Source organism: Carcharodon carcharias, chromosome 20, assembly GCF_017639515.1.
Source record: "Carcharodon carcharias isolate sCarCar2 chromosome 20, sCarCar2.pri, whole genome shotgun sequence".
Lineage (NCBI taxonomy): Eukaryota > Metazoa > Chordata > Chondrichthyes > Lamniformes > Lamnidae > Carcharodon > Carcharodon carcharias.
The window spans coordinates 65,345,120-65,360,445 of record NC_054486.1 but is presented as its reverse complement, the minus strand read 5'-3'; the positions used below and the strand labels follow the sequence as shown (position 1 = coordinate 65,360,445).

The window sequence follows — 15,326 nt, the reverse complement described above, 5'->3', positions numbered from 1 at the left end:
ATATTCATTAATTTACCTTTAGGGATTGAGACCATGCGGGAAGAGTGATGCATCAAGAGTTCAAGGGTGATCTGACAGTGAGAACAAACTCTGACTGATTAAGTTTGGAGTTCTTATTGTACCTTTTTTCATTTCTGGGCTGAATAATCCTACAACAGGAATGTCCCAATGTGGTTTGAGATCATGATGTAACTCTCCTTTTAGATAGGCTTCAACATCTTCTGCTGATGTTAATAGGACAGGATTAGGTACTCTGCTCCTAAAATAAAGAACAAATGAGGATCAACAAGTCCCAGAGCAGACTAAATAGTTACAAATTACTAAGAACAGAACTCTTAAAATTTCTGACTCATAAAGGGACATGGTGCAGCTTAGTTGCAAACTACACAACCAATATTGCTCGAATTTAGCAACTGCAATTAACCATTTTTTATTTGCATTCCTGATTCAAGGAAGTTAGTGATTCTTCTATCGTATTTAGTTTCCAAATAGCTCTTCATTACAAATCTATTCAGCAGCATACAAAATGCTGCCTTCTAAGCATGTAGTGCACAGTCGCCCTCTAGTGGATGCAAGGGATATGTCAGACATTCAGCAGCATGCAGTTTTTAGCATCCATTCAACAGCAACAACAGCTTGTACTTAGCACAGTTAATAGAGGGTGTTTCATAGGAGCGTTATCAAAGAAATATCGACATTGAGCTACATAAGGGAACATTAGGACAGATGCCAAAACCCAGGAGGTAATGTAGGTCTGGGTGTACATAGCTGATGAGTGAGCAACACTTGGTTCAAGTTAGGACACACACATCAGCATTTTTGAAGAGCTCAAGTTTACTGAGGATAAAAAAAATGGGAGGCCGTCCAGGATTGCATTGGAGTAATCAAGCTCAGAGCTAACAAAAGCACGAATAAGGCTTTCGTTAAATTAACACCCCTAGTTGATATTAATTCAGGTTTTTAGCATACAACTTTGTTGACAGAATAGAAATTATATACATACAGCCTCACTCTTTCCATGATAGGCCAAAGTTAACCATACGTGAGACTTTATAATATAAACAGCTTGGAGAATCTGAACTAACTACCCCGCTATCAACTGAAGAATGCAATTTCCAGATGTGTTAGATAATGTTTCAGCTATCCTTTTATACAGAGTGAGGACCATGCCAGTGAAACAATTTAAGTTTTTAATTTCCAGCAATGTCACAGTTAAAACACCGAAATTCTCCCATGGAAAATTGTTAACTGACATGCCTGGAGTGATGGTTACAATTCACAGCAAATCAAGCAATTCTACTAATGTTCTTAAAGGATTTGTCTCAGTAACATTTTCATCCTTGAGATGGCTAGCAGGGATCAGGAAAATTCCCAGCCTGCCTTGGGAGAAAATGGTCGCAAGGGCGGGATTTTCAATGTCGGTAGGTGCATGTTGGAGTCGGGCCAGCTGATCCACAGGAAAAGTCAGAGGTAACCACAGGGGCTCCAAGCTGGGTTGTTTACAAGGCCTGCCTTGGGGATCTGGGACTTTGCCCCAGTTAAAATAAAAACAGAAAGGCTCTCCAACCCTCACACCCCTCACCCCCCACATACTCCCCATGCCCTATCCATATCATCTCATGCCCCTCACCCAGCTCTATGCCTCAGGTCCCCCATGCCAAGGTATGCCCCCCAAACAACTCCATGGCCCCTCATGTCTCTTAAAGTCCTCCAACCACCTCCATGGCCCCTTGTGCCCTCTATGTCAAGCTGTGGCACTTTCTTGCCCACTGACCCACTGCACTGTATAGAACCAATGAACCTCATTGTGACAATAGAATGCATAAAATAATCTTTAAAAAAGTCAATCATTCATAAAGTTTCACTATGTTAAAAAAAAGTATTTTACTACAGGACAATATAAGTGTCAATCATCTAAACCCTTTAAAGTTTCAATAGCTGAAACTGCAAGCAGTTGAAACCTCAACTTTGTGGAAATAAATTTTTGCAACTGACAGCAGAGAGCAAAGAGCTAGAGCTGTCAATCAAACAGTGTTTTCTCTTGGGCTCAGGTATTTTAACAGACTAATGGATTTCTGCGCTCCCACCCTATGGGGCGGGTGGGTGAAGGGGCAAACCTTGGCATGGGAGGCATGAGGAGGACATTTTGAAATGATCTTTTAAAAGGATACCTCATGCAAACTATGGTTTATAACACATCTGAGGTGCCATGAACCATGACTCATTGAAAACCTGGCCCAACTCCATAAAAATTGCGGAGGACTAGGACATGCCCATCCCCGCAATCATCCCGATCATGTGTTTCACTAACTTTAGGACAGCCTCTTCCCAAGTGGTTCACGAATGTGCCTAGAACCTAATAGATCTTGCCTACCATCTTGGTGTGCACTTTGGCCTTTGAAAAAATTTAACAGAATAAATAGTATACATAAGCAAGGGAACATAGATTAATAAAGCCAATGATATAATTTCCACAGAAAAATAGACAGAATTGCAAAATTCAACTCCAATATAACAGTAAAAATCCCAGAGTGGCATAATAAAAATGCATTTTATTTAGTGGCTTCAAAAATTAAATAAAAACAGAAAATACTGGAAGAGAAATTAAATCATGGGGGACTCCATCTGTCCTCTCAGATGGGCTTAAAGATCCCCAATTAAAAGTAGCAGAGGAGTTCTCCCCGGTATCCTGGCTCATATAGATCCCTCAATCAATATCATAAAAACATATCCAGTCATTCTCACATTGCCGTTTGTGGGAGTTTGCTGTGTGCAAACTGACTGTCACATTTCCTAGTGACTACATTTCAAAAATACTGCAAGAGATAGGGACATTCTAAGTGCAAGACATTTTCATATATAGAAAGAAACACACATTTCTCTAGCGTTTTTCATGACGGATCTAGAACATCACACCCAATTTCATATTCCAAATCATTACAGATCTTATTTCAGATGCAAAAATCAACCAACAACAAAACAGCAGAAAGCAAACCAATTATTTCATATTGGGTTTTGTTGATCCGTAGCCTGAAACATTCAAGTAACAACTGCTCTCTAATTAATCTCAAGTGTTTAGATGTAATTGCAATTTACTACTTAGACTATTTTCCTACAGGGAATATTTGAAATGTAGCTTTGATTGTGCAGGGCAGATTAAACACATCATGGAAGCAGCAAGGTATCACAAACATGCTGCAGTCTCAAGATTACCAGTGACCATCTGCTAGTCCCTTAACATAGAAACTTTCTTCCCCTTATCTACTGTAGACTATAATGGGGGCAAGAGCAATATGGAAACTTTGGTAGTAGCAATGTAAGCTATGAACTTGAATGGTGAATCGTTAAAAAGCTTGTATGTAAAAGATAAATCATACAGTGTTTGATTTTAACTCCTGACTGGGAATGCTGCAAAGATAATGGTTGCCTGTGCTGTGGTGGGCAGGCTTGCATGATTTTAATGGCTGGGCCTCAATATTATGCTGCTTGTCAACTTCTTCACTGAACCATCCAGGAAGTTGGCAGGAAGCAGCTACCTGGCCATTAAAATCAGAGGTGAGGAGGCTGCCATAGGGAACGTTGCCAGCCTAAAGTAAGTAGGTTAGTGAATTTCAGCAGGAGAATTGAATTCCAGGGAGGTGGTGGAGTGGGAGAGAGGGGGACGGGGTAAGGACAGGAGGGATTGTGTACAAGAGGGAGGGGCTGGGAAGGGGAAGCCAGGAGCAGTGGAGACCCAAGGCCTCCTTGTGGGGATCAGAGGAGCAAACCAGCTGTGCCCGACACAAAAAACAAACTACATCTTATAAACTTACCTTCTGACCCTGCCTGCTGTTTCCCACATGTTTGGTTTGCCAGGAAAATCATTACAGATCCACTCAGAGCTCAGGTTAAAATAGCAGATTGTTGACATCACTGGAGTCCAATCTATATATTTAAAGTAGGGCCCTGTCATCTTGGGAAGTTGATGAACAGTGGCAGATATTTAAGAAGATATTCATTTCCTCCCAAGTAAATTACATCCCAATGAGGAAGAAAGATGGTAAGAGGGGGAAAAAGCATCCATGGCTAAGCAAGGAAGTTAAAGGTAACTTAAAGGCAAAATCTAAGGCATACCAAATTGCAAAGGTCAGTGGTAGGCTGGAAGATTGGGAAACTTTTAGAGATCAACAAAGGGTTACTAAAAAAATAAAGTGCAAAGGTAAATTATGAAAGAAAATTAGTGCAAAATGTAAAAACTGATAGCAAAAGCTTCTACAAGTATATAAAAGAAAAGAGAGTAGCTAAAGTGAATGTTGATCCCTTGGAGGGCGAGACTGGGGAGTTAATAGTGGGGAACACAGAAATGGCAGAGATGTTTGATCAATATTTTGCCTCAGTTTTCACAGTGAAGGACACTAGCACCACCCCAATAGTAACAGGTAATGCAGAGGATATAAAGGAGGGGGAACTTAGAACAATCACCATCACTAGAGAAAAAGTACGGAGGGAACTATTGGGATTAAAGGGTGACAAGTCCCCAGGACCTGATGGCCTACATCCCAGGGTCTTAAAGGAAGTGGCAGCGGAGATAGTGGATGCATTGGCTATAATATTCCAAAATTCCCTGGATTATGGAAAGGTTCCAGTGGATTGGAAAAATGCTAATATAGGGGGAGGCAAAAGGTAGGAAACTATAGGCCAGTTAGTTTAACGTCTGTCATTGGGAAATTGTTGGAATCCATTATTAAGGAAGTAGTAATGGGACATTTGGAAAGTCAAAATGCAATCCATCAGAGTCAGCATGGTTTTATGAAGAGTAAATTGTATTTGACTAATTTGTTAGAGTTCTTTGAAGATGTAACAAGCAAAGTGGATAATGGGGATCCTGTGGATGTAGTGTGTCTGGACTTTCAGAGTTGCCGCACAAAAGATTAATACACAAGATAAGATCAGAGCTAGCTGTAGTATATTAGCCTGGATAGAGCATTGGCTAACCAACAGAAAGCAGAGAGTTGGGATAAATGGGTCTTTTTCTGGACGGCAAGCTATAACTAGTGGTGTGCCACAGAGTTTGATCCTTGGGCCCCAACTATTTACAATCTATATTAATGACTTGGATTCAGGGGTAGAAGGTACTGTAACTAAATTTGCAGATGACACCAAAATAGATGGGAAAGTAAGTTGCAAGGAAGAAATAAGAAATTTATAAATGGATATGGACAGGTTAGGTGAATGGGCCAAAATCTGGTAGATGGAAATAAAAACAAAAAAACTGCAGATGCTGGAAATCCAAAACAAAAACAGAATTACCTGGAAAAACTCAACAGGTCTGGCAGCATCGGCGGAGAAGAAAAGAGTTGATGTTTCGAGTCCTCATGACCCTTGAACAGAATTAGAATCTAGTTCTGTTGAAGGGTCATGAGGACTCGAAACGTCAACTCTTTTCTTCTCCGATCTGGTAGATGGAGTTTAACATGGGCAAGTGTGAGGTTTTCCATTTTGGTCAGAAGAATAAAAAGGCAACTTATTATTTAAATAGAGAGAAACTTCAGAATGCTTCAGTGCAGAGGGATCTGGGTTTCTTCATGCATGAATCGCTGAAAGCTAGTATGCAGGTACAGCAGGTAATAAGGAAGGCAAATGGGATTTTGGCATTTATTACTAAAGGAATAGGGTATAAAAATAGGGAAGTGTTGTTGCAACTGTACAAGGCATTGGTGAGACCGCACCTGGAGTACTGTGCACAGTTTTGGTCCCCTTACTTGAGGAAGGATGTAGTTGCACTGGAGGCGGTTCAGAGGAGGTTCACTAGATTGATTCCAGAGATGCAGGGCTTGTCTTATGAGGAGAGATTGAGCAGTTTAGGCTTATACTCGCTAGAGTTAGAAGGATGAGAGGAGATCTAATTGAGGTATATAAGATGCTAAAGGGGATAGACAAAGTAGACGTGGAGTGAATGTTTCCCCTTGTGGGTGGTAGATTTAACCAGGACGCTGAATAAATTTAAGGAGGAGATAGACAGATTTTTAATTAATAATGGGTTGAAAGGTTATGGGGAGAGGGTGGGAAATTGGGGTTGAGGCCAAAATGAGATCAGCCATGAGTGTAATGAATGGCGGGGCTGGCTCGAGGGGCTGAATTGCCTAATTTCTAGTTCTTACGTCCTTGCCACCTGCAATTTAAAACTGCTTTGGAAAGATCATTGCAGGAAAGGGGTGGGTTAGACTCGCACCTCATTTTATCTGTTCCCTGCTGGTTCCCAGAAGCATTAGAAATCATGGGTAAGCTATCTATATATGATTGGAGCCAATTCTAGCATTTGGTTACCACTTATTCTGTTGTTTTGCATTGTTATTTGAACATTCTCCAATTCCAGTTGTGCACTCCTACGCACATTTCTTCTCCAACTGTTTGCAGACAGACTGATTGCAAATGATTAACTTTATAAACAGATGTGAATGAGAAATTCTCTCCAACAAAACTTAGATCAAAAACACATTTTCTGATCACAAAGCGCACAAAACAAAATACATAATCTAGTTTATATAACAGTGGTACAGACTCAGATAATTTCAGTAATATATTCCAAGCCTGACATGCGTGAACCAAGGATCTGTGCTCCAACTCAGTGCAGCTTCCTTCATTTTAAGATGCTTAAACATTTCTTAATCCAAAGCAAGTAAAGTTAAAATTAAAACCAGTCCTATCAAACTCATTCAAGTTATGATGACTTGAATTTATATTGTTTATATATTTGTGGTCACTTGGTGGTACATTGCAGTATGTAGATTCCTGGCCTTGGTGAGAAAAGCACAAATGTTATGGAGATGTTTATCTTCTGCTAAATATCGCCTTGGCTGGAGCTGCTAAAGAATAAATCTTCAGGGTGTAATGTTATCAACTTAATCAAATTATAATTCTCTGATTGTTCTTTTCCTTTTAAAAATTCAAGAAACCCAAGGCATCACTGTGTATGTTGCCTGTTGAATATTATTTGCTCTAATAAATCTATAAGCAAAAGACTTTGCACATTGATCTCTTATTTGTGGCATAGAGATAACAATTCCAAGCTAATATCTCTACCATGCCTAACAGTCAGCAAGAATGTATTTCCTTCAGGTTTAGGTTGTTACCGCAGCCAGTGAATGAGACAAATATGTGCCAAGTTTGTTGGAAGCTGCTATCCACCTATGTACTCTGCCAATCCACAAGCCTCTCACTTTTTGATCCATCTCAGATGATCAAAGGTAGCCTCTTGGGGACAAGAGCAATCCTCATTACAGCTGACTCGATACACCTTTACAAAGCCCTCTCTTCAGCAAATAGGATTACTAGAGTCATTGTACAGCATGCCATTGGACTGCTTAAGTATCATGTTTGCTGCCTGGGCTGATCTGTGGACTTTCTGCGTAATATTCAATCTCCCAAACTGTGGTTGTTGCAACTATCGGGACAGAGAAGTAGTGGGAGAGGAACAGCACCAAGCTGCAGCCAGGGCAATTTGGCAACAGTTGATAAACAGTTCAATTGATAATGGTGCATAAATGTCAAAGTTGCATCTGGGACCTCATGAATGTCATGCCTAACTGTCTATCTCCTTATCGAATGAAACAAAAGGATACAGAAAGAAAGTGCGATTGATGCAAAATTAAATGCAGTGAATTAGAATCAAATGAAACACAAAGTAAAATAAAGAAAAGGGGGAAAAAGACAGTTGATTAAGAGTGAGAGAGAAAAAAGACAAAGAAAAAGTAAGAAATAAACTTTTTAAAAAGCATGCAGAAGAAGAGGGCATTCTAATCCAAGTGTGTTTGGGAATTATTACATTAGTGAATGAATAGCAGGACAGGCATGTAGAATGTATAAACATTCCAATCCCAAAATTAGTGTTTGAAACAAATCTATCCAGCTTGCATTTCTGAGTGTTAAAACAGTTTTACACTCTGAAAATTGTTGCCTTCCAATCCTTACAGGAATGTGGATGGCAAGAGGGGCACAAAAACAAAGCCAAAATAAAGACATTTCAAAAATTCTCTGAGAACAATTCATTATCTGCTGGAATAAGATCCCACATAGCTTCCATTAGAGGCCCAGAGAGGGAATAATGTTAAGTTTCACATCAGAGCTATAAATCACGTCATCAACACAGTCCTTACAACATGAATTATGAGCCACAAAGGGCAGCAGTGAGGTCAATTCGCATTTACAGTGTAATCTAGTTTTTTCATAACTTCACTTGAGGGGTTCATGGTGTGATAGAAATCTTTTCAGTTTTGTCGAGGCTAACGGTGGAGCAGTGCAAATTGTCCAGCAATTTGCAGACAATTGGAACACATGATGATTTTCATCTTCACAATAAATTGCTGGATTTTTCTTTTTGCAAACTAATTTGCAGGCCTCACTATTTCACCATATTTTTCAAGTTGTTTCTGGGCCATTGTTGCAGAAAAAGGTGCTCTACAGTTCATAGAGATCTAGACCTAGGATGCAGATGGCAAATTTCATGCAAAATGCTCACAGAAAATCAAGTTTACTACAAAACTACAGAGAAAAAGTAGGATTTTATTGCGGTAAAGCAGCAAAAATACAACTGAGAAGAACAGCAAAAGAGACGTATTGTCAAATACCTAGTTCATTATTAAGGTGTTTTAGTGTATAGTTTTTAACTTTAGGAATTAAAGTTTAACTGCAGAAAATGAGATAGGTGCAATCAAGGCAAGCTTGGAGCCTATTACAGTTAAAAGGTTGGGGCCATTTTGACTTAAGAGGTTAACAGCTAGAAGGATAGAGCTATAAAATAGCAAGTTGGCTTACTTAGCTAAAGGGCTGGAGGCATGATGTCCACAATGCTTGCAAGAAGTGCAGTCCAAAGAGATGTTTTTATTCTGGGAGTTAGAGCTAAATTCATTTAGTGGACACTAAAAGGCTGTAAAACCCATTTACTTCATCAGATCAAAGAAGAAATTGTAAGTGAGGGATAATTACCTTCAAGGTCAGTTTGAGGACAGCCCAGAGCTGGCTATGCTGTTATGGAGATGGGTAGAGTTTAGGGAAGTTCTTTGATTTAAATTTATCTAGGTTTTTGCTGAGAGTGTTAGGGCAGGTTTTCCCACTCGCCGACACGTCAAATGACACAGGGATACATCAGGCGTGCGTCCCGACGTCACCCCGCGTCATTTCGATTTTCAGTTCTGCGGGCATGCATCCGAATCAGCCGCGCGCCCGCTGAACTGTCAACGGCCTATTAAGGCCATTAAAAATCTAATTAACTTAAGACTGGATGGACAGGTCCATCAATCAAGGTTGGCGGGCAGGCCGGGAGCCCAGGTGGGCCTCAGAAAAAGCACGTAACCCCATCCACGGGTGGGGTGAGGTTTCATGAGGGCTTTTAAATGTTTACCAAATGTTTAAATAAAAGTTAAGGACATGTCCCAACTCATGTGATGGTGTCACATGAGGGGATATGTCAGGGAAATTTTTTTTATTACCTGCCTGTCAACTTTTTATTCGGGGCTGATCTCCGAGGTAGCACTTTGCCTCAGAGAGATCTGTATGCTCTTTCATGCACGTGCACGAAAGAGCGCACTTCCAGCTGAGGGAACTCCGCCACCACCACCCCCCCCGCCCACACAGAGAGCACATAGCGCTCCCTGGCGGACGTCATGCTGGGCGGGACTTAATTGCCCCGCCCACGTAAAATGGCAGTGACCCCCCCACCCCCCCGACCAGGGGCGCCGATTGGAAGGCCGTCCACTGGCGCCCACTCTCACACTTCCCCCACCGACAGAGGAGGAAACTGTTGCAGTTTGGACCTCATGTGGTTTACAGCTCACTGAGGGAAGATAGCCAAAGTAAATGACAATTAGCTAGGCTGATGCTATAACCAGAACAAAATACTAACTTCACAATTCAATGAGAGTGGGACTTAATCTCAGTTTGAATTTTATGAGGGAACAGAAGCTGGAAGATTGTCTAGTTTGAAACTAGTGGAAGAATCTACAGTGGTCCCCATAGGTCTTGTGAAAAAGAAAGCAATCAGCCAAATTAGCTGGAAAAGTAACCAGAACAAAGGACTGAGACATCTACAGTCAAGAGGGGTAAATGCAGTTTTACCTCTGAGAATATCTGGAGCTAAGGAGAAACCTCCTGAGGACTGTGGCATATTCATGGTTGATTCCAACAGAAGTAAATAACTTTAAGATTGATGTGTCTTATCAGAGAATTATTGGGGGAAGAAAGAAGTAAACCCAGGTACACAGCATATGTAGTTATAAGATATAGGGTTAACTTGCGCGTATTTGCTTTGTTTAATTTGTTCTATTTACAATAAACTTTGTATTTTGTTAAAAAGTGAAATCTTGTGACATCTGTTGGGCAAAATGAGCTATTTGGATTTCTCTTTAAATGTTAATGGTCCCTAAGCAGATTGCAACAGTATGCCCAACAATCAAGGATAAAAATACCAAGTAGTTCACTTCCCTATTGGCTTTCCATGCTTATGCTCAGTATTATGTAAAGGCTAGGATGCGAAGAACAGGGTGGATTTAATCAAAATTAACAGCAAACTGTTAGTTCTTTAACACTGCATAAGTATTTTAGTGTAAGTGGTCTAGTGGTAACGGCACTAGACCAGTAAACCAGAGGTTGAACGTGCAAATCTCATCATGACAAACTGAATAATGACTTTAAAGTTCTGATAATTTTCAGGCTTGTGCCTGAAAAATGATAAAAACTGCCAGTTTGTTAAAAAATAGAAACTTCAACTATTTCACTAATGCTCATCAGGATGGGATCTGGCTTACATGTATCTCTAGTCAAACACAATGTGGTTGACTTTTCATAACAACAGGACAATATATAATGCCTTATTAGAGCCACCCACCAACCAAGAGCAAGTAAAAGACAGTATGACAAAAAGATTTGTGTAGTTTACTTACAGCATAATGAACTTCAATAGACTTTGTGTTCCTAGCATCCCAGTGTAGGGTAAAGGGTTCTCTCCTTGAATATAAATCTTGACAGCAGGAAAACAAGTAACATTTTCTTTCAAACAAACATCTGGCCAGTCTCCACAGTTTACCCGAGTCAATACAAGGTCCTTCAAATCTATGTAGCAAAATTATTAGAAGCATTTTATTGCATTTAATTTAAAATTAAAAAATTGAGTAAGACAGAATTTAATAGGATATCCCAACATAAATGAACTGTTAAAAGTTTCTGCCCTGAAAGCAAATGTAGGTTAGGAACTCAGCAGCATTACATATATTGTGGTAAATCTTAAATTTATAACATTTACCAAAGAGAGATTTCCATAATTGTCATTTTGAATTGTATACAACGTTCATAAAACTTGTGTAACGTCAACACAGTTAATGTATTGTCAACACTGCAGTATCACTACATCTAATATCTGCTACTAATGTGCATACATAAGCATCAATACAGTTAATGTACTGTCAATGTGATAAATGCTGCCATACCAGTTTATAAATACGTAACAAGCCCAATGAGATGGAGTGCAATTCTAGATTTAGTCTTAAGAAATGAAGCTGGGCAAGCGGATGAAGTAGCAGTGAGTAACCATTTTGGAGATAGTGACCATAATAGTTAGATTTAATATAATTAAGGAAAAGGTTAAAAATAGAACAGGAGTAAAAGTTCTAAATTGGGGAAAGATAAATTGTAAGAAGCTGAGAGGTGATCAGGCGAAAGTGGACTGGTTACAGCTACTTGAAGACAGTCAAAGAAACTTAATACTGTAGAAAGCCTAGGACTGTAGAAAGTACAGGAGTGATGCAAAAAGAAGGAAATTAGGAAAGCAAAGAGAGGATATGAAAAATATTGGCAGGTAAAATCAAAGAAAAGCCAAAGATGTTTTACTAGTACATTAAAGGCAAGAGAATAGCTAAGGAAAGAGTAGGGCCTATCAGACATGTACATGGTAACTTTTGAGTTGATGCAGAAGATATGGGCAGTGTTCTCAATGAGTACTTCATCTCTTTCTTCACTAAGGAGAGGGATGATGCAGATATTCTAGTTAAAGAGGGGGAGTAGGAAATATTAGACACAATAAGCATTGTGGTAAAGGATGTACTGGAGGGACTGACATCCTTGAAAGTGGATAAATCACCAGGGCCAGATGGATTGTATCCCAGGCTGTTGAAGGAAGGTTGGGTGGAAACAGCAGATGCTATGAGGGTCATTTCCAATCCTCACTAGATAAGGGGATGTAGCAGAGGATTGGAAGTCTGCAAACATTGTACCATTATTTTAAAAGAGTGCGAGAAATAAACCAAATAAATAATTATCAGCTGGTCAGTCCGACTTCAGTGGTGGGCAAATTATTAGAATCAATTCTAAGAGAGAGGACAAACTGTCACTTAGAAAGGAACGGATTAATCAGGGATAGTCGTATCCTACTAATTTAATCGAATGTTTTGAGGAAGTAACAAGGAGGATTGATGAGGTTAGTGCAGTGGATGTAATCTACATGGATATTAGTAAGGCATCTGACAAGGTCCCACATGGCAGACTGGTCAGAAAAGTAAAAGCGCATGGGATACAGGGGAAGGTGGCATATTGGATCTAAAACTAGCTCAGTGACAGGAAAAAAAGGGTAATGGCTGAAGGATGTATGTGCAAATGGAAAACGGTTTCCAGTGGCGTTCAGTGTTGGGGCCCTTGCTCTTTGTTGCATATATTAATGATTTGGACTTAAATGTGGGTGACATGATTGGGAAATTTGCAGAAGACACAAAAATTGGCTATGGAGAAGGATAGCTGTTGGCTCCAGGAAGTTATTAATAGTTTGGTTGAGTGGGCAGAAAAGTGGCAGATGGAATTCAATCCAGAGAAGTGTGAGGCAATGCATTTGGGGAGGGCAAAAAAATGCTAGGGAATACTCAGTAAAGGGAGGATATTGGGAGGGGAAGAGGAAGTACGAGATCTTGGTGTGCAAGTACACATGTCCCTGAAGGTGGCAGGATAGGTGGATAAGGTGGTAAAGAAAGCATATGGAATGCTTTCCTTTACTGAGCGAGGTATAGAATACAAAATCAGGGGTGTAATGATGGAACTGTATAAAGTGCTGGTTAGGCCACAGCCGGAAGTTTGTGTACAGTCCTGGTCGCCACATCACAGGAAAGACATAATTGCCCTGCAGAGACTGCAGAGGGGATTTAGAAGTATGTTGCCAGGGTTTGAAAATTGCAGCTATGAGGACAGACTGGATAGGCTGGGGCTGTTTGCCTTGGAACTGAGGAGGCTGAAGGGTGACCTGATTGAGGTATACAAAATTATGAGGAGCCGAGATAGAGTAGACAGGGATGCCCTGTTTCCCCTAGTGGAGAGGTCAATTACCAGGGTGCACAGGTTTAAGTTGATTGGTATAAGGATTAGAGGGGACATGAGGAAAATCTTCTTCCCCCAGAGGATGATGGGCATTTACAATTCGCTGCCTGGTTTTGTGGTGGAGGCAGAAACCCTCAACCCAATTGAAAAGGCACCTGGACGTGCACCTAAGGTGCTGTAAGCTGCAAGGCTACAGACCAGGTTCTGAAGGTGGGATTAAAATAGGCAGCCAGTTTTTTTTTTATTTTTCTTTTTCAGCCGGTGCAGACACGATGGGCTGAATGGCCTCTTTGTGCTGTAACTTATTTATGGTTTTATACTGGTAAAAGTTAACAATGGGAAGCAAGGTTTTTTGGGCATGGAGTGCACGTAGTCATAATTTTTTTTTAGAAAAATAATATTGTAGGTTGACAGTGAAATGCCAAAATGGTTGAAATAGAGTTGGTTGAAGGGTAGGAATTTTCATTTGGTAGTACAGAACTTGAGTATTGCTAAAAAAAAAAGTGCTGACAGCACTCTCTTCTCATACAGTATAAATTGTTGTTTTCCCCTTATATTCTTGCCAAGTGTCCTGATGAGTGCAAGATGAAAAGCTTTGACATGTCTCTTTTTTCAGCGATAGGAATGTTTCTGCGATAAAGCAGAAGAGCTGGGAAATGAAACACTGAGGTACTGTTGCATAATCACTGGTGAGAGGGTGTAATTACTGTGTGGCAAATTTTGATAGCTAGTTTCTGTTCTAAATGATGGAAAACAGGTGCCACAAAAGTAAAACATAAATATGAGAACAGAAAGTAACATTTTAGACAAGCTTGCATTAATATATGGCAAATTTATGAATAAATAGAACTTGTCATTTACAAAATAACATTTTAATTCGGGATCTTTCACCAATCTTTGTTTGTGGATATTATGTTGCCTTTTTCCACAAGTTTTATTTTCAGCAGATCCAGAAAGACAACTTATCATCATGAAAGAGTAAATGGATAAATCAGATTTTAAAAGAATTCAGAGATCTACAGCTGTGCCCTTCTTTATGAAGCAGCTTGGCAGCTTCAAAAAGATCCGCGAACATGATCCGCACTCTCACAGGAGAAATTCTCTCAGATTCAGCTAAACCTCGGTTGAAACTCTGATACTCATTAACCTACATCTATTCCTCAAGCAAGAGTGTAGTTCACAAAAATTTCCTAAATTTACACCAATTCTCCAATGGCTGTAGCTTTATTCCCACAACTTTTAGCATAACAGGATCAAAGATCATATTTAGTTCTGTTGAAGAGTCATACGGACTTGAAACGTTAACTGTGTTCGTCTCCGCAGATGCTGCCAGACCTGAATTTTTCCAAGTATTTTTATTTTTGTCATATTTATGTGTTTTGTGGCATTTTTAATAAATCATTCACAGGATTTAAGCATGACTTACAAGGCCAACATTTATTGCCCATCCCTAATTGCCCTTAAGAAGGTGTTGGTGAACTACCTTCTTAAACTGCTGCGGTCCTTGTGGTGAAGGTACTCATACGGTACTGTAAGGTAAGGAGAGGCAGGGTTTTGCCCCAGCAATGATGAAGGAATGGTAGTTTACTTCGGAGTCAGGACAGTGTGCAAATTGGAGGGGAACCTGCAGGTGGTGGCATTCTCATGCACCTGCTACTCGTGTTTTACTAGGTGGTAAATGTGCTGAAGTCTTGGTGAGTTGCTGCAGTGCATCATGTGGATGGTACACAGTGCAGCCACGGTGCTCCAGTGGTGGAGGAAGCAAAGGTTTAAGACAATGGCTGAGGTGCCAGTCAAGCTGGTTGCTTTCTCCTGGATTTTATCGAGCTTCGAGCTTCTTGTTAGAATTGCATTCACGCGGGCAAATGAAGAGTAGTCCATCTTACTCTTGACTTGTCCTTTGTGGATGATGGGAAGGCTTTTGAGAGTCAGGAGGTAAGCCACTACCACAGAGTGCCAACCTCTCACCTGTTCTTATAGCCATATTATTTATGTGG

At 40.2% G+C, this 15,326-nt stretch overlaps 1 protein-coding gene across 3 annotated transcripts in view; it reads right to left on the bottom strand.

The window, feature by feature from the left end:
* Positions 1 to 15,326, bottom strand: part of txndc16 (thioredoxin domain containing 16) — a 134,097-nt gene that overhangs the window by 35,295 nt on the left and 83,476 nt on the right. For all 3 annotated transcript variants that reach the window (XM_041215252.1, XM_041215250.1, XM_041215251.1), the window contains 2 exons: positions 10,917 to 11,085; positions 123 to 259 (listed from right to left, as the gene is read on the bottom strand). In XM_041215252.1, the coding sequence (XP_041071186.1) occupies positions 123 to 259; positions 10,917 to 11,085 (306 nt within the window). The remainder of the gene's footprint in view (positions 1 to 122; positions 260 to 10,916; positions 11,086 to 15,326) is intronic.